The 27,561-nt window shown below is 34.6% G+C and overlaps 2 protein-coding genes across 3 annotated transcripts in view; one reads left to right on the top strand and one right to left on the bottom strand.

Moving 5' to 3' along the window:
* The window catches only part of LOC131841043 (protein tiptop), a 455,231-nt gene that overhangs the window by 308,478 nt on the left and 119,192 nt on the right, over window positions 1–27,561 (bottom strand). For both annotated transcript variants that reach the window (XM_059189277.1, XM_059189276.1), the window contains exon 3: window positions 4,457–4,555. In XM_059189277.1, the coding sequence (XP_059045260.1) occupies window positions 4,457–4,514 (58 nt within the window). In that variant the 5' untranslated portion in view covers window positions 4,515–4,555. The remainder of the gene's footprint in view (window positions 1–4,456; window positions 4,556–27,561) is intronic.
* LOC131841045 (large ribosomal subunit protein eL39-like) lies at window positions 15,084–15,314 on the top strand. The gene has a single exon (XM_059189279.1). The coding sequence runs from the start codon at window positions 15,105–15,107 to the stop codon at window positions 15,258–15,260; it is 156 nt and encodes a 51-aa protein (XP_059045262.1). The 5' UTR covers window positions 15,084–15,104; the 3' UTR covers window positions 15,261–15,314.

Genomic DNA, 27,561 nt, shown 5'->3' with positions numbered 1-27,561 from the left:
CACTACGTCAGTCACCTTTTTATGGCAAATAAAGGTATTTACCTCTCTCGACGTTTCCATTAGGTTGCACTAGCCGTGGTCACGAGCTGACTAGAGAGAGCAACAGTGACGTCATTGTAGACAGGTGACAGCAGTTTTTTCATCTACCGCCACAAAATTGTTCAACGATATAGGAATAATGTATATTACAATATTCAAATATAATAATAATAATCTCAGGACAATTCACACAGCGCCATCAAGACCCAAGTTAAGCTAGCTAAAGCTTGTGTTATGGGTACTAGATAACTGATACATATATATATATTTTTGTAAATATATACATATTATACATAGAAAACACCCAGACCGATACAAACAATCATACTCATGAATACAAATGTTTGTGCCGTGCGAGGAATCGAACCCGCGAACATCGGTCGTAAAGCGGTGTGCTAGACCACTAGACCACCGAGGTCGTCACTCATATTAAACACGAACGTTAAAAAAAAACTTTACAGATATTAATGTTCTCCATAAGACTGTACTACAGTCAATAATTTCCACAGCGTATGTTATATAAGCATTGTTTTGGTGTTTTTTGCACATTATCGAAGTTTCCATAGGGATCCCTAATGTTTTTGAAAATATTCTATCGCCTATATATCAGGGATGACGTAGCTTTCTAATGGAAAAAGATTTTTTCAAAACGGACTGTGTTCTGAAGAATTATTCGACATGATGCCCACGGCTACCTTTTACCATCGCACCGCTCGCCATCGACAGGGAATTCATTCCTACAGGCTGGAACGTAAGTGGTCTCGGACAGTGCGGTTTCAGAGGAGCTTCCTCCCGCGTACACTTACATTGTGGAATGAAGTACTTGTTGAGGTTTTCTCATAAGACTCAGCATGGGGTTTATGAAGAGGGGTATATAAGGTTTCTTAAGGGTCGGCAAAGCGCATGAGACACCCCTGGCTTTTCAGGCGTCCATAGGCTACGGTAACCATTTCCCATCAGATGGGCCGGATGCTCATTTGCCACCATGGTATATTTTTTTTTATTAGTTTCGGAGTCCAAATGAACAAACAAACAATCTTAACTTTTTATACTATTAATTAGTATAGATTATAATACTTTTCTTAAATGTGATGTAAATACTTGTTAATTTGCTTCTATAAATACATTGTCTTTAGTAACACAGAGGTAAGTACAGGCACGACTAAATGACCTGACAAACTCCTAAATAAAATAGTACAGGCAACTCTTAGGTTACAAATTAAAGTCGCAATTATTAACAACATGTTCTTTGTGTAATGTTATTAAACTTACAGCGTCCAATAAGTAAGCGACTATAAATTAATCGGTTATTCGATTAGTCAGTAATACCTAAAACTTTATATATTTTTTAATTTAACAACGAGTGAGCACTTACAATAAACTATAAGTTATTGTTGGGCCACAGAAACAGCGTTAAAACTCGCAGATGATACAAACATTACTATATTCATATACTTGATTAATTGTTTATATTTTCAAAATTTATCTTTTATATTTAACTGTTGAATAATATTAAAAGTATGAAGTTGTAACATGACTTTTTTAATTTATAAAATGAATTTAAAATTAACGATTGACTATAAGTAACACAGTCCATATAAAATGTACGTCACACTTGTAAAAAACAACAGTATCGAAGTTTCTCTATTTTTTTTTCTGTTGCCTAAATAATTTGACTAAGTCAAATATAATATTATTTTAAAAAATAATCATGACGCAGTTTCAGCTGAACAGTCAGCAATTTTGCAATATTACTCGTATCTACATATGTTACGCGAACTGGCGTCCTCAATGGTTTAACGGTTTTGCACACCGCCTTACTTCCGAAGATCGCGAGTTCGATTCCTCTTACGGTACAAACATTTATATTCATGAGTATGATTGTTTATATCGATCTTGGTGTTTTCTACATATATTATATGTACTTGTATTTACAGAATCAAAATATCAGCATTTTTATATCCATTGTCTAGTACTTATACCGTAAACTATGCTTAGTTTGAGAGTATATGACGCAGTGTGAATTGTCCTGAGGTAAAAACAAATGTGATTCGAAATGTCAGCTTATTCAACACAGCTATGCTTAGCTTAGGACTCATATAGTAGCTATGTGAATTGTCTTAAGTTAAAAAAAATGTGAGCCGTCAGTCAGGGACTGACTGACTGACTTCTCACATTCTAAGGATTTTCTGTAGAATATTAGAATTTGTTACATAGTATTTACTTAATTATTCAAACTCAAAATTGTTTCTAGAATATCATATCATTACATAGTATAAAACAAAGTCGCTGTCGCTGTCTGTCCGTTCCTATGTATGCTTAAATCTTTAAAACTACGCAACGGATTTTGAAGCGGTTTTTTTTAATAGATAGAGTGATTCAAGAGGGAGGTTTTTATATATAATACATGTACACTCGTGCGAAGCCAGGGGCCAGTACATAGTTTAGAACAAAGTCGCTGTCGCTGTCGCTGTCGCTGTCAGGGACTGACTGACCGCGCGAGTCCGAGTCCGCCGGTTGTGCGGCCGCACATCCCCGCCCAAGTTTTACACCCATTACAACTGACAAAAACGCGTATAATAGCAAAAATAAATATTATTTATCGCTTCACGGTGGCTTAGTTCAGTACAAAAAGACCTATGAGTTATTACGGAGTATTACATTTGCGTTTTGTACAACGCTTTTTTCTATGGCCGTAACTTTATATTTATTGCGGGTTTTAGTTGAATATTCAAAGTTGTGACGTCACGGTGTCGCTTTCGATTGTGCGGCAAATTAAAATGTGCAATCGACAAATTATTGTCAATTGAATATATACTGTAACACCTGGTTTTAAAGTGAAGTTTGGTCTGTGTGACCGCTGACAAATTATTAGCGGGAAATCTAAATTTGATAGAAAAGAAAATGTGCAGTCGACAAATTATAGTCAATTGAATATATACCGTAATGCGTGTCGATAAAGTGAGATTTGGCCTGTGTGGCTGCTAACAATTATATTAGCGGGAAATCTAAATTAAATAAAAACTTCTTTTCTTTCTGATAGAAAATACAATGTACAATCATCAAATTATTGTCAACTGAATATATACCGTAAATGCATGACGACAAAGTGAGATTTGGTCTGTATGGCACCTGGCAAATTACTAGCGGAAAATATAGAAAAAGAGAAAATAAAATATGCAATCGACAAATTATTGTTAATTGAATATACACCGTAATGTAAGTAAATAAAGTGATATTTCGGCTGTGTTTCCTGTGCTAGAAATATAAATTTCATAGAAATTAAAATGTGCAATCGACATATTATTGACAATTGATTATATACCGTAATGCATGTTGATAAAGCGAGAATTGGCCTGTGTGGCCGCGGAAAATATAAAATTTATAGAAATTAAAAAGCGCAAGCGTCAAATTCTTGTCTAATGAAATATAGACCGTAGATGTAGTCATTTAAGGTAAAATTTTGCTTGTATGGTTGTCAACAATTTTTGGCGGGAATAAAAACTTAATAGTTATAAATGTGAGTAATCAACGGCTTTAAATAGTATGTGATTGATATAGTAATTATGATTGTATCACCGTGTGAACGTTGTGTATTTAAATAGTTATAAAAAATAAGATCTAGTTTCCGGAACTCTATAAGTATCAGTAAGTAGGTAGGTACACATAATTGTACATAAACTAGAGTTTTTTTTTGTTTATTGAAAGTTTTGGGCCATTGTCATGTGCTAAGACTTGTAGCATTTTTTTTAAGGCCGATAATCGAATTGTGTACCATCCTGTGCTTTACACTGGCAGTGGAGGATGATAAGATGAGCGTGAGGTCAGGTCAGTTAGCCCTTCGTGACATATTCATCAAGAATTTATCACGATGGTTTCCAGGGGGTACCGCGTGGAGGTCAACCTGACATGGTACATTGCTAGCAATAAGATCAGTCCACGTTACTAACAACCCCCTTTTGCCCCGACCTGTAGCATTACGACCAGCATAGATCCATTCTGCTCGCTGTTTGTCAAAGTTCGCTACCTAGAGCATTCCTAGGGAATCATCCTCATCTGGTCTGCTCTAATCACTATGGCTGATTTCCTCTTACTAATTGTTTAACCAGTTGGTTATGTATTCAATATTTTTTCTATTTGAGTATTTAATTGAATTAGTGCTAATTGGTAGAAATAAAAATGTAAAGTAGGAATAAAATTATTTAAAAGAGCAACACGCAAGTTTCTTACTCGTTCTTCTTGTGATGAGACAGCTTTCCGAATGAGCGGTAGATTAAAAGAAATGTGATGACTATTCAAAACTGCTTCAATGTAAGTTTATTTGAATAAATGATTTTCTATTCTATGAAGTACAAGCTAGTATAATTATATATTTATGAATACTTATTATATATATAAGTTATAATTAATGTCTTACCGTTTTCGTTGGTGTTGAGCCAGCGGTAGGATGGTCGCGGTTGTTGCTTGGAGCGCATCTCTGTCAGCCCCACCGGTCCGCCCTCGCGCTCGCTCTCATCTGAACAAAACCAAATATCACATTAACGATTAAACTACAGTCGGATCAGTAACTATCATATGTGACACAACTCTGTCACATATGATATTTACGTATAAACCACATGTGACAAAGTTGGTTGTAATATATCAATATTTACATTTTCACATTAAGACTCGTCGATTTTGTAAATACGATACGTAACATTGATTATCAATACACTTAATTATTAGATTAGAACTCAAATTAGCACTTAAAGTACAGTCGGCTTCGTAAATAGCGCATGTGACAGAGTTTTTTCTTTTAATAATAATATTTCTAAAAAAGCCAGCAATAAATAAATAGTAATAATAATAGATTTAATTCGCATATTAGCACTTAAAATACTTACTCCTTAAATGTAATTTATGACTCAAAAACAAGGATTTGATTCAAAAACTCGAATTGTTCACAATTATTTATCTTAATCTTAATAACATAACACACAAGTTTCTTGCTCATTCTTCTTGTGATGAATCTGCATTCCGAATGAGTGGTAGAATCAAAATATGACTATTCAAAAGTGCTTGTAATGAGTTTATTTGAATAAAGATTATTTCTATTCTATTCTATTCTTTATGTAAATACTCTCTGTTAACACCAGGTTGTCTGTAAGAGATTACTGATAGCGATAAGACCGCCTTTTGTAAAACATTTATTTTCATTGTTTTGTTCTATTTCTATTTCTAAAAACGCGAAAGTTTGTAAGTATGGACGTTTGTTACTCTTTCATGCAAAAACTACTGGACGGATTTTAATGAAACTTTACAGTAATATAGCTTTTGCTTCAGAAAAACATATAGGCTATAAATTTATAGCTTGTATCACATATTTCTAAAGTTACCATTAAATATTGTGGAGGATCAATAAATTTCATATTATAAAGACAGGTTGGCATTTATCTAAGGTGCAACGTGGTTGCAGTCAGCTAATGCACAGGTTGCCTCACAGACTCTTAACTGCCGGACTAAAATGTCCACTTTGATGATTCATAACATAGCGTTCATATTTGTATTCAATTTTATTAACGTGTTTGCGAATACTTGTGACAGAGTTTATTGTTAGATATAATATTTATTGTATTCTTAATTGCATAAAGTCATTTTATAATTTTTTTAGATTATTAGTCTATATATAAATATTTAAATAAAATTGAAATGTTTTGTCTCTGTTTGTAATTGCAAATTAACAGCTTTTCACTAAATGCATAAGAAAGTATATACGGTAGTTAGATGTATGTTACTCTTTCACGCAACATCTACTAAACGGATTTTCATGAAACTTAATAATAATATAGCTCATATAGGCTATATTTTTAATTGAAATCACTGTAACGCGGGTGAAACCTATTTTGAAGCCTATTTTTATTTCATGTAAACTATAAAGGAAGTTATTAGATATTTCCTTTATAGTTTACATTAAATAAATCAAATTTATTATATGCTATTTAATTATAAACTTAATTCGTTTACCCTAAACTATATTAACTTAATTTTATTTCATTCAGGTTAATTTAATTTATGGTTAACAGAATCAACCACAAATTCAGTGACTCAGAAATATAACTGTGGAAATAACTTACATTGCGAAATTCTTAGAAAAACAACCTCATCAACAAATGTGAATCACTAAAGTGAGCATTTTAGCTCGCCTAATGTAGAGTTGCCAACCGTCCTGTTTTCCCAGGACATGTCCTAGTTCTTGTAGTGTCCTGGGGTGTCCTGGATAGTTTTTAACAGCGTCCTGGGTTTTTAAAACGCCCTGATAAGATCATGTATTTTCAAAATTCGCGCGCCATTTTTACAATGCTTGCTCGAATTGTAGAGTTTTTTTAAAATACTTTTAAGTATTAAAGACTGTTACCATTACTTGAATTTTAATAACTTAGGCTATTGACATTATATAATAATATAATTATAACAAGTATATTACTGAGTCCTGGTTTTAAACAAAGTTGTCCTGGTTCTTCCAACTTCAATTCCTAGTTTTTAAATTTGGTGTTGGCAACCCTAGCCTAATGTCGATTCGATTAAATATAAATAGAAAATGTATTTCTTGACATTCATTCAACATTCCCTACTTACGTTTTAAATTATTGACAATGATCGAATAATCTCGATACGTTGTCGATTCTCAAAATCGAATGATTCTCAAAATCGGTACAACGCTCAGATTCCCAAATTCCACACCAAATAAATACGCCCAGAAATATTCCCGATAAATTAAAAAGAATACAACCGTCATTAATATGAGGCAAGACGAACAAGATTCTTACAAGTTAATACATTTGTGTCATCAAAAACCACATTCTCGCCTTTATTGCTATTGGCATAAGGTGCAATGATATAAAATACGATAGCAAATACGGAGTTTGATTTTATACAGAAAAATCTGAGAACTCGAGCGATATGTCACCGAATTTATGAGCGGCGAGCGACAGCGGGTGACGTGTTTCGAGTGATTCGAATAAGCCCCTCGTAATAAATTCGATATCAAACAGACATGTTGTCAGGGCCCTCTTCCCCACTGGGCACACGTGCCCAGGGCCCCGCGATGGTTTGGGGGCCCCTAGTCTAGTCTAGTCCCTATTCCATTACCAAACGATAACGGATAGCTACTCTACTCTTGCCTGAAAATCAACCTTAACAAATACTTGCCGAGTAGTGTCAATTTGTTCATTTTTGTTATTTTTTTTATAAATCAAGAACTTGAACCCCACATCACATAACAAGTTTTTAAAATTATTTTTACCTGGTTTGTTTTGAAGGTAGGGCATCAGGGCTCTCTACTCCACTGGGCACACTGGCTACGTGTCCAGAGCTCCGCGATGATTTGAGGCCCCCTAGTCTAGTCTAGTCCCTATACCATTACCAAACGATAACCGATAGCTACTCTACTCTCGCCTGAAAATCAGTCTTAACAAATGCTTTCCGTCTATTGTCAATTTGTTCGTTTTTATAAATGTCTAGCAAGAACTTGAACCCCACATCACATAACGACTTTTAAAATCATATTTTCCTGGTTTGTTTTGAAGGTAGGACATCCCCATACACATCTCTAAAGAGTCATGTTCAAAAATGGCTTTGTCTATTATAAGACAATAGATATAAAATGCTTTATTACTATAGTCATAGGGGCCCCAGTATCCAAATGTGCCCAGGGCCCCTAATAGGTGAGAGACGGCCCTGGTCGTAATGCGATACAGTGACGCGCGATGCCGTGATACGGCCCCGATTTATGACAAACAGAGTTCCTCGATTACCATTGTTGCTTTTGATTAATACTGTTTTGTTTAACAAGATATGAATGGTACGTTCACGGGTTCAATCTCGGACCGTCAGTCCTGTGTAGATGAAGTCATGACTTATGGGCGCCGCAGAAGAACCAGAGTGACCGACATAGCCCGAAGAATTGCGACTCTGAAGTGGCAATGGGCAGGGCACATAGCTCGTAGGACAGATGGCCGTTGGGGCAGTAAAGTCCTCGACCGGAAGACGCAGCGTGGGAAGTCCTCCAGCAAGGTGGACCGACGATCTGGTCAAGATCGCTGGAAGGCATTGGAGGCGAGCAGCGCAGGACCGATCGTCGTGGAGATCTTTGGGGGAGGCCTATGTCCAGCAGTGGACGTCTTCCGGGCTGCGATGATGATGATGATGATGCTTAGGAAAACCAAGTATAAACATGCACGGCAATACTTATTCATGCACAGGATTTTCATTGAATGTTAGACATAAACACCTATATAAATATAAAAAGTAAATAAACTGGCTTTTAAAAAAAACAGTAGAATTCCTTGCTAGTTCTTCTCAATTGAATCAGTATACTTAACTGGACGCTAGGGTAAAAACATTAATACAAAAAACTTGACGTTCATAAGCGGCTAAAATGTCTTATATGAATAAATTATTATTTATTTTGTGATTTTTTATTTTAATTTTGCACTTTAATTTTATAAATGCGTAAATAAAACAGCAAAAGAGCAATAATAAAATAAGATACAGGCTGTTATAATCTGTATTTAGGAAACAAATCTGTCTGTTCTTCAAATTACTTCTCCTAAACTGCGCAACAGATTGTGCTACGGTTTTGCCTATAATACTATATATATAACTTAGTTATTCAGTGTTTTTAGTGATACGTACAGGAAATAGTACCTACTTGAACCGAGAAGAAAGAGCATAAAAGTTATTTTAAAAAAATGGTTACTTCTCTATAATTTTACAAAACATGGCGAAAAATAAAAATTATTTCAATATTTTTTTTTATTAATAAATTCTTGTTTGATTTATCTTAATAAATACTACCCTATCTACAGATAAATAAATAAATAACCCCGTACAACTCACTGAAGCTAGTCACAAGCAAAGCATGTGTTATGGGTATTAAACAACTAATACAAATACTTGAATACATTTTTTTAAACACATACATAATATACATAGAAAGCACCCAAAACCGTTAGAAACAATCATACTCATGAATACAAATGCTTACATGCGAGGAATCGAACCAGCGACGATCAGTAGTTAGGCCACTAGACCACCGCTCAATACAAATATTTTAGTACTTACAAACCATTAAGCTAAATGCTATTGCATTATCAATGTAAACATATGGAATGCTATCACGTCGATATCTGCCGTCAATTTAAACGCTATCAAAGTGGTCTTGTATATTTTAATCCTATAAAAAATTAACGTCTTGTCTTAACGATTATTGGAACGGTGGCTCACTGCGGCATCAAAGATGCTTCGACTACGAAGGCTTTATAAATCAGTCACCTAATGTGGATACACACGGTGCCATATTGCGGTCGGACGCGCTCCGATTACGGTAATGTCATTTGGACGAGGTGTGTACTGTGTATAGATTTGTGTAATAATAATAATTTAATTGCTCCTGTACTATAAGTATAGGACCTTTAAATTGACTGTAAATATATTTCTTTTTATAATTAATTACCCGCCCCAGTTTAAAACGAGCACAATTATTGTAATATAATAATAATAATAATAATGTATTTTTGACACCAATTTTAGTAGTTATAGTTAGTCATTCTTCTTATAAACTATTACATTTCTGTTAAATACGCATCATATATAGAATTTACCAGTAGTACCTATACTAAGCTGATTACATTCCTTATGTTAAAATGAAATACAGCACATGTCTCTCGCATACATTTAGTGAAATGTTATTAATTTGAAATGACAAACACTTTTAAAAAATGTGTTTCTATTTTTTTTTATGTATTCTTCAATTTTGTATACAATCCTGAATTAGTTAAATAGAAAGCTTAAATTTCCTAAATAGCTTGCCAGTACGAGAACATCTTCTATGTACAGGAGGCTGGTAATATTTCTGTCTGTATAACAATAATAAATCGAGACACTAACATAGTTCCGCCACTGACGAGGCCACGTCCTCGTTTGTGTGCGGGAAAATATATTTACGAGTGAGTTTTATAGTGTTTACTATAAAAAAAATACATATATATGAATAATATTAATTTACCGTGGTGTACTCAGAAGCATCGTCAACTATATTTAAATTCACATTGAGAGAGGGCAGGCGTATCTTCGTATATCAGTTTACTATTAGTAGTTTGTTTTAATTGTCTTACTAAACACAAGAATAGTCCTAAATATAAATAGACACATAACGTTTCTTTGGTATCAGCTAGATTCGAACTTACGACCTTCTTCAACTTTAATGTAGCAAACGACTTCTCAACGCTCAACTCGTAATATTATTTAAACAAACGTGAATATTAATATAGATCAAAATAATCATAGACAAATTTAGACATTATATAACTTAATCATACATAACGAATCACATTTAATGTTAAAATTATATTAATGACAAAACGGAATTACCAAATGTCAAAAATTGGCCAAAGAAATACATTTAACAAATACACGAATACGTCGAAACCCGTTTATAACAGCAAGAGACTTATCAACACTATTTAACATATTATAACAATATTTCATACGATAAAATCTTTATTAATATATATTTTGTTGGGTCGTTGTAATGCGTACGTGTTAAAATACTACAATTGTATCATCCTATCTCTATTTGAATGGTATGTTAATCCTCTAAACTACACAAAGTGTAATAATATCCTTGCTAATACTGCAAATGTTTAGAAATTTGTTTGCTATGTCAGTATAGTCGGTTTAACATCTAAATCCATACGTCATGTACAATAATTTGTCATATATACGTATATTCGTGTTATTTCTCATGATAACTGGTTATATCAGATACCAATCTTATTCTTAAAAGCTAATTTTTACACGAACCTATCTTTTACGTAGCAAATTTTAGCCATTTATGTACGTCAATTTTATATATGTTTTTTTTAAACTTGACGTCAGACTAAAATTAGTGTCAGTTGAGAATAACCAGCAACAAACTCGAATATGAATCTGTTAATATGACTTACATATTTCATTAAAATATGAATATGAACAAAACAATTCACGTTTGTTTGGTTAAAGCTGTTTGGTGAACTATAATATATTTTGTACTGTATTCTACAGATGTTTTGCTACCGTACCAATTCGTAAATCAATATTTTTACGTGTATCTAGACCCCAGATCAATCAAATACATTGCAATAGAAAACAACACACGTTATATAAAAACATATAATTTCTGAATATGTAGTTGTAAATAAAAATAATATCTGTGCCAGTAGAATTAAGTTCCAAAATTGTGTGCGTTTTCTAAGCGTTCGCGTGGACTAACCGCTCACAGTCCACCCCCGTGTGTCCCCACATTTAGTGTCAATAAAGAATCGTCGGCCCGATAACACATTTCAAGGGCATCACATAAACTCCACACTATAGTGTTATTGGTGGTTCGATTTATATACCTTTTTTCATGCAACCTACAGACAATTTATTAAGTGGTCCGACAGAAATCGTTGCTTTTTTTTTCGTTATATTTGGATTAAAGTTATACGGTTTAAGTAGGTATTAATTGCTCGTAAATGTTTTATACGATGCTTCTACGGTTAGTAGATGACGGTTCGTTTTGTGACTAGCTATTCGCCCCGGCTTCGCACGGGTGTACATCGATATATATATAACTCAAAGGTGACTGACATAGTGATCTATCAACGCACAGCCCGAACCACTTGACGGATCGGGCTGAAATTTGGCATGCAGGTGGATGTTATGACGTAGGCATCAGCTAAGAAAGGATTTTGATTAATTCTACCCCCAAGGGGATAAAATAGCGGATGAAAGTTTGTATGAAACTTTGTCAATTTTAAAGCGATCGGGCTGAGACTTTGCATGCATAAAGCTAGTATGACGTAGGCGTCACCTAAGAAAGCATTTTGATAAATCAACGCGAGCGAAGCCGCGGCAAGAGCGAGTGTATTATATATATAAACCTCCCTCTAGAATCAGTCTATCTATTAAAAAAAACGCTTCAAAATCCGTTACGTAGTTTTAAAGATTTAAGCATATATAGGGACAGACAGCGACAGCGACTTTATTTTATACTATGTGATGACAATGCAAAGATGAAACCGCCTGCGCTAACGGTATACGCTGGCGGGGCACTAGAGGAGGATGATAAGATGAGCATGAGGTCAGGTCAGTCAGCACCTCCATGGAAAATTCACCAGGAATTTATCACTATGGTTTCCAGAGTTACGCGCATGAAGGTCATAGTCAAAGTGACATGGTACATTGAACTTTATGTACATGTCTAGTGTATTTTTTGAAGTGATGTTTTATTTATTTATTTGTATTTATTTATTTACGTTGCTTTACACAATTATGGTGTTGCCGATGGCAACCTTTTTGATAATTTTTATGTTTTTTATATATATTTGAATTTTATATTTTGACGTTCTGTTTTTATATACTATTTGTTTTCTTATGCCATATTGTCTTTATATTTTTGCTAGTGAGCTGATTACATCTATTTTACGTCACCTAGGAACGTGTCTCATTTTTTACCAGTCCTAATACAGTCCATCTTTCCTTCCGTAACATATGGTATACATTATATAGTAGTTTTAGTAAATGATATATTTACTAAAATATCACGTCAGTTGTCTAGTATCCATAACTAGCTTTGTTTAGTTAGGGACTAACTGACTAACTAACTAGCTTTGTTTTTTAAATATAACACGCTGCACGTGTTATATTATAAAAATAGAACAAAACTGTGTTAATTTAACATTGAAAACCATGTAGTTTTACGCAAATCTATACATACAAATAAAATTGAAGTGTCTTTTTATAATATTGAAATAACCGTTTTTTACTACATGCATATGAATATAAATACGGTACATACACCAAAATAACATTTTTTACAATTTCTGTCTGTCTGTCTGTCTGTTTGTTCCGGCTAATCTCTGAAATGGCTGGACCGATTTTGACGTGACTTTTTTTTGGCAGATAGCTGATGTAATAAGAAGTAACTTAGGCTACATTTATTTTAGATTTTTAATTTATTTTAGAAAAATAAAGCTAAAGTCAATGCGAACACTAGTACTAAGTATATTAAGACACAAACTAACTTATAAAAAATAATATTTCTAATTTATATTCCATACAAGCTGAAAATCCGCGTGAAATTTAACTTTATTTTTCTAAAATGAAAGTAGCCTAAGTTACTCCTTATAAATCAGCTACCTGCCAAAAAAAGTACCGTCAAAATCGGTCCAGCCATTTCAGAGATTAGCCGGAACAAACAGACCGACAGACAAAAATTGTAAAAATTGTTATTTTGGTATATGTACCGTATATATTTTCATATGCCTGTAGTTAAAAACGGTTACTTCAATATTACAAACAGACACTCCAATTTTATTTATATGTATAAATATATCAAATCAACATATAACAATAATAATATGACAGACTATTTTTCGCATATAGTTCAACGACATTCCTTCCACAACAATAAACTCCAAACCAATCTATTTCCGAGATTATTCCTCGTAATATTAAACGATGTTTTCAGATTGTTTCCTAAAATAGTTATGTAGAGAAAGAAACGTAGATTTAGACAGGTATGTAAAAAGGTAACTATTTTGAACATATTTCATACATATTAAGCAATATTTTATGTTGAAAACATTTTGTTATTTATTGCCATCATGCAGTACTGTCTTTACAGGTTCAACCCAATACAGCAATGTTCTTACTACATTAGTAAATTATGTACCAATCTTAATAAATGCGACCGTTTGTTTTCGGACTACTCTAATGCTGTTGGCCGTAGCTGGCCTTTACAGCTTCACCGGACGTTATGGGGCGAGTGGAGATGGCACTCCAAACTCGCGGAAGGACTTATGGAGCGGCTGAAGGCTAACTCCCGTCTGACGGATACGACTTTAGTCTGAGGGCACCACTAGGGGTTCGAACCTCGGCTCAGGCCGTCGTAATTTCGATCCCCGTTTGAATTGGATCTCGATCGGAGGGGACGGGGGATCGATCGGAGGGGATTTGTAAGTACGGATGTTTGTTACACTTTGACGCATCAACTACTGAATGGATTTTGATGAAACTTTACAGTAATACAGTTTACACCTTAGTCACTACGAATAACAACCACATCCGCACCACGGATGTCGCGGATGTGCTTTTTGATGTCTTGAAATGAAATGAAATACATTACCCAGGAATGTGGTGTTCACAAATTTATACTTGTGACCCAGTCCTGGTTGCTGCTCTGATAATTATATCTGTTGGTCCGTTGTTGTCGGTTGGTCTGCTCTGATAACTATATCTGATTCATTTTGTTACCAAAATAGCTATTATGTTATTATACTGGCTTTACTCGGTTTCCCGCCTGAAATTTATAGCCTATATGTTATTTTAATATATAAGCTATATTACTGTAGTTTCATCAAAATCAATTCAGTTACTTTTGCGTGAAAGAGTAACAAATATCCGTACTCAGAAACTTTTGCGTTTATAATATTAATAAGATTAATACATGTAGTCAAACCTTTGCACCCCTTAACATTGCTCAAAACCTACCTAGTGATACAAGCTATATATAATTCGAATTTCATTGAACTCTGATCTATATTAACTGGACACATAGTTATTTTTAATAATAATATAATAATAATCTCAGGACAATTCACACAGCGCCATCTAGACCCAAGTTCAGCTAGCTAAAGTTTGTGTTATGGGTACTAGATAACTGATACATATACACAGATATTTTTCTTTCGTAAATACATATATATTATACATAGAAAACACCCAGACATAAACAAACATACTCATGAATACAAATGTTTGTGCCGTGCGAGGAATCGAACCCGCGACCATCGGTCGTAAAGCGGTGTGATAGACCGCTAGACCACCGAGGTTGTCGAATTTATTTATATATATAATGTAGGATATATTCTATACACTAATTTGTTGTATAAAAAATCTGATAAGCCATTCAGCCGCGAATAAGTAAGAGACAGGCACTTTTGTCAGTAATAGTATGGATTCAGAAATCAAACCATTTTGTTTTGACAGCTTGAGGCAAAATGTCGGCCCATAAGACATTTATTGTTAAGCGAAAACTAGCTAAGAAGCTCAAACAAAACAGACCTATTCCCCAATGGGTTAGAATGCGCACTGGGAACACTATTCGGTACAATGCTAAGAGGCGTCACTGGAGGAGGACAAAACTCAAGCTTTAAGCTTCTTTCTATGTCCGTTATCTAATAATTATACTTCCTCCCAAAACTAAAAAAAAAAAACTTGGAGCCCGTACAAGCAAAGCATGGGTAGATGGGTACTGTGGCTACATTGGGCAGGTGCCTTTTAGGAAAGCCATATCGACTGTCAAAAATTTGTAAAATATGGAAGTGCGCGGGGCCGCGAGCGTCTCGCGTCCCTCACAAAGATATCTCCAAGATTTATTCAGCCGTCCACAATGGGGAACGTTTTAATTCTTTGCGTATGGGACAGATTTATGTAAGGACAGATGCCCGGGCCCGTTGCGAGATAACAGTTGTTACAGCCTTTGTGAAAAAACATAGAGCATAGATATAGTCCCGGGCGTCGGATTGTCGATCGGCTAGTTTGATTTTCGGAAGTTTCTGGAAGATATTTTTCTATAAAGAATAGAAATGGAAATAATCTTTATTCAATAATACTTAATATCGACTCTATTTGACGACCTCGGTGGTCTAGCACACCGCTTTACGACCGATGGTCGCGCGTTCGTATCCTCGCACTGTGCAAGCTGTTTTATTCATAAGTATGATTGTTTGTATCGGTCTGGGTGCTTTCTATGTAAATATTTATGTATTTACAAAAAATCTATGTTTTTGTATCAGTTATCCAGTACCCATAACACAAGCTTTAGCTAGCTTAACTTGGGTCTAGATGGTACTGTGTGAATTGTCCTGAGATTATTATTATTATTATTATATTTATTTTATCACCCTTTCGGAAAGCTAATTTATAAAAATTAGAGATGATGAAAGATGCAGCAGTGAGTTTTTAACTTTTAATTCAAATACAAAAACATCTTTTCCTCGTTTATTTTAAAAGATTGTGCTGTTAATTCTGTTAAATCTATATGCATATTTAATTATTGTAAACTATATGCATATGATGTAGAATATCATATATTCAGAATCAAGCAAAAACTGATAGAAGTACCTATTCGAAAAAATAAAAAAAATAAATTGAATTCACTGTTTGAAGAAAAAAAAATACAATAAAATTTACTAAAATAAATATCAGAATAATGATGCAAGTACATATCCTCCACAAAATATATTAGTACTCAATTTGTACATTCATTAGTATATTAAAATAATACACAGCTATAGAAAAACTATATGTTATATATCTGACATACTCTTATTGGTACACTTAGTGCTAACAAGACCAAAAGTATAAATAAATTAATTATTTCAATTACAATAGGTTTTGGATAAAATATCGTATAACAAAAAACCTCAAAAAATCTAAGTGCACGCGGCATATTCACTAAATATACAATAATATATGTATTTATATATTTGAAACTTTATAAATGTTAACACATCAAATTTGACACAGATTCGATTAGGATTTGACGATTATGATTAGGTCAAAATATACATGAAATGTAAAAAGGTTAATATATTAAAATATCAAGTCATAAAATGTTATGCCATTTGAGATTTTATTTACATATTGAGTAGGCAGTTATATAGTTATTCACGACTAATAATAATATCTATGGACAATGCACACAGCGCCATCTAGTCCCAATATAAGCAGAGCTAATGTTAATACCCATAACACTAGCTCTACTTAGTACAACTGCTAGACAACTGAAATAAATACTTAGATAATTTTTGTTTAAATACAAGCATAATATACATAGAAAATAAACTGGTTGAGTAACTAAATAAGAGTAAATCAGTCGTTGTTAGTTGTAGTAATACTTTTACAGTAACAAAAATGTAACTAATAACTGTCTCTCATGCGAGAAGAATCATAAAGATTTTCATTCATTTGTGTATCAAAGCTTTAGTAAATATATAAATAACTAGCTTTTCCCCGCGGCTTCACTCGCGTTAATTTATCCCCTTAGGGGTAGAATTTATAAAAAATATTTTTAAGGGGATGCCTACGTCACAGTAGCTTTATGCATGCAAAGTCTCAGCCCGATCGGTTTAAAATTTACCAAGTTTCAAATTTTCATCCCCTATTTTATCCCCTTGGGGGTAGAATTAATCAAAATCCTTTCTTAGCGGATACCTACGTCATACCATCTACCTGCATGCCAAATTTCAGCCCGATCCGTCCAGTGGTTTGGACTGTGCGTTGATAGATCACTATATCAGTCAGTCTCTCTCATCTTTGAGTTATGTATATTTAGATTTATACAAACGCCAAGTAAGTACAGCCACTGTAAAAAGACAGTTTTAAAGCTTTATTGAACAAAATATTTGTAAAAAAAACCCCTTAAGTACAGCCACCGTAAAAAGCGTGTTCAAGACAATGTGGGTAAGAACCCGACATATTTATTAGGACATAAATCGTCCATACGTTTAATTATAATGTAGTATTGCATGATTTACAACCAGACGGAGTATGTCTGCCTGCGCGGCGACCTCGTGTTTTTTGGTAATTAAATTGGCTATTTGCGTATAAAAGTAATTAATATCACCCAATAACGGCTTGCTTATCCGGAGTTCAATTCTGTCTACGAAAATTGACGACCTTGGTGGTATAGCGGTCCAGCACACCGCTTTATGTCCAATGGTCGCGGGTTCGATTCCTCGCACGGCACAAACATTTGTATTCACGAGTATGATTGTTTGTATCTATCTGCGTGTTTTCTATGTATAATATAGTATGTATTTACGAAAAAAAGGATGTCTTTGTATCAGTTATCTAGTACCCATAACACAAGCTTTAGCTAGCTTAACTTGGGACTAGATGGCGCTGTGTGAATTGTCCTGAGATTATTATTATTATCTACGAAAATGATATCATCATTTATGTAATTCAGTCCCACTAGTGGGATCAGTATAATATTAATAACAACTAGAGTATAGTACCCAATTCTAGTTCAAGCTTAGCAGAGCTTGTGTTATGAGTACTGATATAAATATTTAGATACATTTTTTTTTGTAAATACATACGTAATATGTCTATATTGAGAACACCTAAACAATCATACTGATGAATACAATGTTTGTATCGTGCGAGGAACCTAACCCGCGACCAATGAAGTAAGGCGATGTGTTATACCGCTATGTAAAACAAATGACAAAAGAAATATCAATTTTTTATGTAAGTTTTTTTTTATAACACAGAGGACAAACGAGCATGCGGCTCACCTGATGGTAAGTGATTACCACCGCCCATGAGCACCCGCAACACCAGGGGAATTGCAAGTACGTTGTCGGTCTTTTAAGAAGGAATAAGCTCATTTCTTGAAGGTTTCAATATCGTATCGGTTCGGAAATACTATTGCTGGAAGGTGATTCCACATTGTGGTTTCTAGAAAACCGCACTGTGGAAGACCGCCATTCATCCAGATGTTCAGGATGGTATTTCAGTTCCTGGCGGGTGGTACGGTGGTGAAACTCAGCAGCTGGTATTAATCCGAACAATTCCTCAGAACGTACTTTTATGTAAGTACCTTATATATATACCGTATATAGTATATTAGCGGAAAGCTGTTAATTTAAAATTACAAACAGACACTACACTTTTTACTGTATACATTTGAAATATATGGAAATAAATTCGCACCAATACAAATCGCAATACGAAAAATATAATATTATTTTATATAGGCTAATTCAAACTGCCCAATCAAAGGACATGGATCTTATCTAATTATAGTAATTAACTACTAAAAAAATATTGCCAGTATCACCAAAAACGTACTCACTATAATACATCCTGTGGTCTCTATAATACATATACTTAATGCATTTAATAGTCGAATGAATGATATAATAAGAGGGGTTAATACCGAGTAACGCGAAGCACAGGGGGGTCATGGCGTCACAATATTCGAAACTTGTGAAAGAAGTGTCATAAATCTGTCAAATTTGACAGGAACGGCTAAATTATGACGGTAAGGTGGAGTGATTTGTGACGCGGGCTTGACAAAAACGACGCTTACTTATAGTAAGTATAATGTAAGTTATACAATTGCAAATTTTTAAAGTCGACGTGATATATTGCAGGCGGTTGAATGAGTGTAGCGGATCGGATTTCAGCGTGGAAATAAATATTTTTGTAACTCATATTCAATAGCAAAGGATGTGAGTGAATAAATCTTTGTAGACACTTTATGAACTTAGAAATTTGCATCCTGCAACTCGACTGTCAATATATATATACTAGCTGTCCCGGCAAACGTTGTTTTACATCTATTTTTCATCCCCCTAAAAATTAGGGGTGGACTACCCCTAACATTTAGGGGGATGAAAAATAGATGTTGCCCGATTCTCAGACCAACTCAATACGCTCACAAAATTTCATGAGAATCGGTCAAGCCGTTTCGGAGGAGTATGGGAACGAAAACTGACAAGAGAATTTTATATATAAGATATATCTCAACTACATGCCCCGGCTGTACATATATTATAAATATAAACCTTCCTCTTGAATAACTATATCTACTGCTAAAAACTGCATTAAAATCTGTTGCATAGTTTGAAAGATCAAAGCGAACAGACAGCGGAACTTCATTTCTATGTAAAGATATACATATTTTTATGTATTTAATTGTCAATCTAATATAACATATGAAAATATTATTGTATGTATCTAATTATGATTTATTAACATTCACATATTGTGGTTTCTGGACTACCCTGGCTAGTAAATCAATGTAAATGTGATACAAATACATTTAATAATTAATCTTATTGAACACCAAAATGTAAACTACATATAGGTGCAACAGGCACCTACCAGGTCTAATTGTGTTCGATATACAAAAATTTTATCCAAATCGGGCCAGCCGTTTTAATATACATGAAGATTGCTATAATTTAAATTTAATTATTCATTAAATAGACATAATGAATAATGGTCGCTAAATGGTCGAGATTCTACTATAATTAATTTAAATTATAAGTATGAAAATTATTAAGGAAGTGTGTGAAAAAAATACATTAATTTTTTTGATACATAAGTTTTTTTTAATACATAGAGCGATTCAAGAGGAAGGTTTGTACGTATAATACATAACGCCCGTACGAAGCCGGGGCGAGTAGCTAGTATTAAATAATAGCCTGTGTATTCTGATGTATAAGCTATAATACGGTAAAGTTTCATCAAAATCCGTTCAGTAGTTTTTGCGTGAAAGAGTAACAATTCATCCAGCCACCCATTCATATTCATCAACTTTCTCGTTTATAACAATAGTAACAATTAACAATAGTTAACAATTTGTTGATAGTCCTGCCTACAATTCTCGGTAAATACGCGCACGTACCCCTGGTGCTTCAGGCGTCCATAGGCTACGATAACCATTTACCATCAGATGGGCCGTATGCTTGTTTGCCACAAAAAAAAAGATATCACAATTCCAACTATAGAATTTTACATGCGGCTTGTGAACAAATCTATTTTAATAAAGATGTTTCCATAAGCTACTTTATCAGTAAGAGTATCTGAGTGCTATCGACTACAATATTCGGTAATGGCGAAAGAAGAATCGTAAATCTGTCAGATTTGACGGGCCCAGCTGAATTATGACACAGAAGAGAGTGATTTGCGATGAGACGTCTACACAAACGGTACAACGTGACTGAAGACTTATTTGATAACATGGAGGTGATAGCAAGCGGCCCCAGTGGTTTAGCGGTTTAGTACTCAGCTTCACTTCCGATGGTCGCGGGTTCGATTCGCACGGTGCAAACATTTGTATTCATGAGTATGATTGTTTGTATTGGTCTGGGTGTTTTTTATGTATATTATGAATGCATTTACAAAAATATATATTTACTAGCTGTCCCGGCAAACGTTGTTTTGCCTTAATTTAAAAAAAAATTAGGGGTGGACTACCTCTATCATTTAGGGGGATGAAAAATAGATGTTGGCCGATTCTCAGACCTAATCAATACGCTCACAAAATTTCATGAGAATCGGTCAAGCCGTTTCGGAGGAGTATGGGAACGAAAACTGTGACACGAGAATTTTATATATAAGATGTATTTATGTCAGTTGTCTAGTACTCATAACAGAAGCTCTGCTTATCACAGGGCTAGATGGCGTTATGTTAATTGTCCAATGTTATTTATTTATTACTTATGTACATTATGTATGTATTTACAAAAATATATATTTATGTCAGTAGTCAGTACCCAAAACATTATTTGAAAAAAATACGAGCTGAGTTTCTTGTCAGTTCTCATTTCGAAATCATTCCGAACTGACGGTAGATTTGACATATCATAAGAGTCTGTAATAGACCTACATAAATATAGATATTTTGAATTTAAATTTGAAATATAAGTTCTACTTAGAATGGGATTAGATGGCACTGTGTGAGTGTTTCAGACTGATTATTATTTTCAAAACTGCAATAGCACTTGATCTACTGAGAACGGCCTGTTATCCATCTTCAGTTTGCCATTCGTCATTGCCATGTTTGTCACACATGCCGTCCCGTATGATTGCTGGTGGCTGTCGTAACTCAGATGGGCGCGTCACATGTGACAGATTTATTATTCTTCCTTCCTTAACCTTAAAATATTGGATCCCGTATGATGTATCTAGTCATATGTCATTTTAATATTCATATATAATAATAATAATCTCAGGACAATTCACACAGCGCCATCTAGACCCAAGTTAAGCTAGCTAAAGCTTGTGTTATGGGTACTAGATAACTGATACATACACATAGATATTTTTTTTTTGTAAATACATACATATTATACATAGAAAACACCCAGACCGATACAAACAATCATACTCATGAATATAAATGTTTGTGCCGTGGGAGGAATCGAACCCGCGACCATCGGTCGTAAAGCGGTGTGCTTGACCGCTAGACTATCGAGGTCGTCAAATATATATAAGTACTAGCTATTCACCCGGCAACGCACGAGTGTACATGTATTATATATATAAACCTTCCTCTAGAATTACTCAATCTATTAAAAAAACTCGCTTCAAAATCCGTTCAGTAGTTATTGTGCGAAAGTGAAACAAACATCCATACTTACAAATTTAAAATTACAAACAGACACATCAATTGTAAATAATTGTATATATTTATTTAAAATAGCCCTTGTATCAACAGGATGTCAAACTATTGGAAAATTGAGCAAATCCTTCGCATTTTCCGCGCGAGCGCTCGCCAATATGGTGGACCACGTGACGTCACCGGCCGCCATTTTGGATAATAATTTGACGGGGCGACTTTGACAGACGACATTTAATTACCGACCCCTCATTACCTGGATATTGGCGGATATTGATATTGTGTTCTTTAAACTATACGACACGATCACGACTCCGATTCGAATTATGAGAATTAAATTCAATAAAATATATATGTTATTCTATTGCATAAGCTATATCAATGTTAAGTTTCATAAAAATCCGTTAAGTAGTTTTTGTGTTAAAGTGTAACAAACATCCATCCACACTCACAAACTTTCAAATTTATAATATTAGTATGTATATTATGTTATCTGTAATCTAAATATATATAACTCAAAAGTGACTGACGGACATAGTGATCTATCATCGCACAGCCCAAACCACTGGACGGATCGGGCTAAAATTTGCCATGCAGGTAGATGTTATGACGTAAGCATCCACTAAGATAGGATTTACGAAGCCGCAGGCAATAGCTAGTATTAGTATAAATTAATTACTTTAGCATTTAATGTTTAACCATAAAAACATAGCGCTCTACACAAATCTGTAATATATATATAAATTATATAACGTAATTGGCAATGATCGTGAAATATAAAAACCATTGGGATTTTCGTTAAAAATGTGCATTGGATCCGTTTCGACGGAGTTTATTAATAAAGCCTTAATTAAGACATGTCGCTTCATTCCTGTCAGTGATTTATACGAATGATATCCCGACAAGTTCGTTGATTAAAAATATTTCACCCGAATAAGTTTTTTGTTCGTTTCACTTGTCATCTAATTAGTATATTTATATGTTCCTAATATGAGTAATGTCCGATGGCGACCACGGACGGGACGACGCAGCGTGGGAAGGCCTCCAGCAAGGTGGACCGACGATCTGGTCAAGATCGCTGGAAGGCATTGGATGCGAGCAGTGCAGGACCGATCGTCGTGGTGATCTTTCGAGGCCTTTGTCCAGCAGTGGACGTGTTCCGGGCTTAGATGATGAGTATTATAGAAAGTATTATAGTATATAATATATATGCTATAGCCCTTTTTAAACTTTTCGCGGTTGTTGATAATTTACATAAACGTTCCGTCATAAATAATATTATATTTATACACCAGTGGGGAATCCAATATTTCATTTCATAAGATGTTTGTTTATTTCCGGCTACTCTAATGCTGAACCGCATCTGGCCTTTACAGCTTCACCGGACGATAGGGGGCGAGGCAGATGGCACTCCAAACGATGGAGCAGCTGAAGGCCAACTCCCTCCTGACGGATACGACTTTAGTCTGAAGGCACCGGTAGGGGTTCGAACCTCGGCTCAGGCCGTTGTAATTTCGATCCCCGTTTGAATTGCGCCTGTGCTAACGTTTTAGGCTGGCGGGGCACCAGTGGACGATGGTAAGATGCATGAATTCAGGTCAGTTTTCATTATCTATATATATAAATAAAATTGGAGAGTCTGTTTGTAATATTGAAATAATAGTCTTATACTACATGCATATGAATATAAATACGGCACATACACCAAAATAATTTTTTTTACAATTTTTATCTGTCTGTCTGTCTGTTTGTTCCGGCTAATCTCAGAAATGGCTGGACCTATTTTGACGGAACTTTTTTCGGCAGATAGCTGATGTAATAAGGAGTAACTTAAGCTACTTTTATTTTAGAAAAATAAAGTTAAATTCCACGCGGTAGAAGTGGCGTGTACAGCTAGTTATCTATATATATATATATATATATATATATATATATAACTCAAAGGTGACTGACATAGTGATCTATCAATGCACAGCCCAAACCACTGGACGGATCGGGCTGAAATTTGGCATGCAGATAGATGTTATGACGTAGGCATCCGCTAAGAAAGGATTTTGATTAATTCTACCCTGAAGGGGATAAAATAGGGGATGAAACTTTATCAATTTTAAACCGATGCTGAGACTTTGCATGCTTAAATCTACTATGACGTAGACATCCCCAAAGAAAGGATTTTGATAAATTCCACCCCTAAGGGGGTTAAACGCAAGCGAAGCCGCGAGCAAAAGCTAGTTTATATTAAAAAATCTAAAGTTGAAACAATAAGCATCCTGTAGAAGCCAGAAATGGAAACGTAACTAAACGGCACTCGATCTAACATGACGTTAATTATCATATGATTGTTTTTATTTAACATATGATTTGAGTACGCGGCCGGGTGTCAGCCATCAACAATGATTACCTGTAATGATTGTATGGCGATGACACTTGAGTGGCATTGAGTGTTCATTAGTTTGCAGTGATTTACGTGGATATCATTTATATCACGGCCGCAGTGGTCTAGCGGTTAAGCACACGATGGTCGCGGTTCGATCCCTCGCACGGTGCATTCATGAGTATTATTGTTTGTATCGGTCTGGATGTTTTCTATGTATATTATGTAAGTACTAGCTGTTCCCGCGACTTCGTCCGAGTGGAGTTTTGCAATATTACTTTATTTTTCTAAAATAAAAGTAGTCTAAGTTACTCCTTATTACATCAGCTACCTGCCAAAAAAGTCCCATCAAAATCGGTCCAGCCTTTTCAGAGATTAGCCGGAACAAACAGACAGACAGACAAAAATTGTAAAAAATGTTATTTTGGTGTATGTACCGTATTTATATTCAAATGCATGTTGCGGGTGCTCATGAGTGGCGGGAATCACTTACCATCAGGTGAGACGGAAGCTCGTTTGTCCACTGTGTTATAAAAAAATCTGTATCTATCATTCTAACACAGTTAGTAGTAACAGAAAGTTGAGTAAAGCAGCGAAACTGCAACGAACAGATTAGCAAAACAAAATCCGCAGAGAATCTTATAAGCAGACACTTTCACATCACTGCAACTAGTCTGACCGGGAATCATATTATACGCACAGACAAACATACTACCACATCAACAGTACACGAAATTCGTCCTTATAACCTTAAAGATAAAGTCGATATGGCAGTACAGCGACAAGTTTGCATTTAATATGAAAATATCTGTGGCCGCATTACAAAATGAGGCAAAATTATGATGGATGTTGATGCCTCGTTTCTCGCTTAATAAGATGGGTACATACCCCGTTGTTGCATTATTAACTGTAACGATGTGTAATATTAAGTCGAGATTCGTGTAAGTGGCATTAGGTTGAGCAGTCGCTGGTGTACGTAATGAACATGACAAGAAGCCAGTGTTAAGTTACTAGTATCATTCCGTCGTTGATATCAAATAGTGTTTTTGATTCAATTGAAACAATATGCTTTTATATACTGTTTTAAACTTGACGCGGTCATTATTTACACGTATAATTAGTAAAAATCCCGGGATCTTACCACGTTTTATATTTATTTGCTATTTTATATATATTTCAACCATCATGATCACGAGTAAACTGAGTTTAGGAATAACTTAGGAATAAACTCAGTTTACCCGTGATCATGGTGGTTGAAACACTACCGAAATATCGGGAACTCGGCAAATAAATATAAAACGTGGTAAGATCCCGTGATTTTTACTAATTATACGTATAAATATGCTTTTATTCTAACATTCGTTACAGTTATAAAATCTCTGAACGATTCACACGACGAATATATACAACGTCATCTAGTCCCAAGTTAAGCAGAGCTGATGTTTTGGATACTAAACAACGGATATAAATGCATAAATATTTTTTTGTTAATCTAATACATTAACACCTTCACTGGTGCCACTATCCCTATCCTATATCAGACATAAACCCTTCAATATCTATAATTATATTGTCTACTAGCTGTACCCACGACTTCGTCCGCGTGGAATTTAACTTTATTTTTCTAAAATAGAAGTAGCTTAAGTTACTTCTTATTACATCAGCTTCTGCCAATAAAAGTCCCGTCAAGGTCCAGCCATTTCAGAGATTAGCCGGAACAAACAGACAGTCAGACAGACATAGAAAATTGTAAAAAATGTTATTTTGGTCTACCGTATTTATATTCATATGCAAAAAATTTAATTACATGTATAGATGTATAGATTATTTATGGTTTATATTATGATGAAAACGCCGATTGCATACCAAAGACGGTCGTCTTTGATTATCGTCTTTTCATCACCACAGAGAAAGAAATATTAAATGACATAAAAATTTTTATGTTCACCAAATTCTAGTTACGACCTTACGATTCTACAATCTCTTAGAAGAAGATGAGAGATAATCATGACTTTTGTATGAAACTCTGGCAGATATGCAACTACATATAGCAACATGTGATTAACATTTAGACAAATAGTTTACGTGTGTGGGTGTCACATCTGTACATTTCATGTGCAGCTCTCTTGAGTTACTCATATCATAATAAAACAGGTTATTGATTGCAGCGATGTAATTGACTCACAGGCTGGTCGGACCAGCAACACCAGTGGTTTTCAAATAGAAATCTGTTAGGATCAAATGTCGAGCTTTTAGTTTAGCAAATAAATCTAATTAATATCGTGAGAAGCGCGAATGAGTCGTGTTTTAATTAGTCATCCATTTACTATCATTAAAACATATAACTGTCATACTACTGGACTTTCCACTCCTAAGAGATACGAGGCTATATATATTTTTTATTGATGGTAATGGAATGGTGCGCCTGAGCTGACAGGCAGGCAGGCAACAATGGAGGATGACAAGATGAATATAAGATCATCAGTTAGGCTAATTCTTGGTGAATTTGTCATGATGGTTTCCAGAACGAACTGTGTGAGGTTAACCTGACCTGAGCAATGGGATCATCAGTCTACATTACTATGAATTCCTTTTCCACCATATGAGGATTTATTACCACGGTCGATAAATGACAGGATTTTTTCTAACATACTGAGCTTATTTGTTGTTTACCATAAAATATTACCATAAGCTAGAACTTATTGTTTATTTTGAGGCAACCAGATTTTATTTATATCACTATAACATAAGAAGTTAGGCTTACTTTTTTTTATCTCATGTAGCAAACGAGAGCGTTGTCCACAAATAATTTCAACAGGACAAGCTAGAATGCGTATATGAATGTTAGTTTAATGAAGCGTTACAACATACCAAGCTACATCTTATTTCATAGAAACGAAAAAGCAGGCCACAAGAATAGAATAGAATAGAAATTCTTTAT

Source organism: Achroia grisella, unplaced genomic scaffold (assembly GCF_030625045.1).
Source record: "Achroia grisella isolate CSIRO2021 unplaced genomic scaffold, CSIRO_AGI_Agris_v1 utg157, whole genome shotgun sequence".
NCBI classification, from domain to species: domain Eukaryota; kingdom Metazoa; phylum Arthropoda; class Insecta; order Lepidoptera; family Pyralidae; genus Achroia; species Achroia grisella.
The sequence above is the reverse complement of the archived record's forward strand: the minus strand, read 5'-3'. Positions and strand labels throughout refer to the sequence as shown.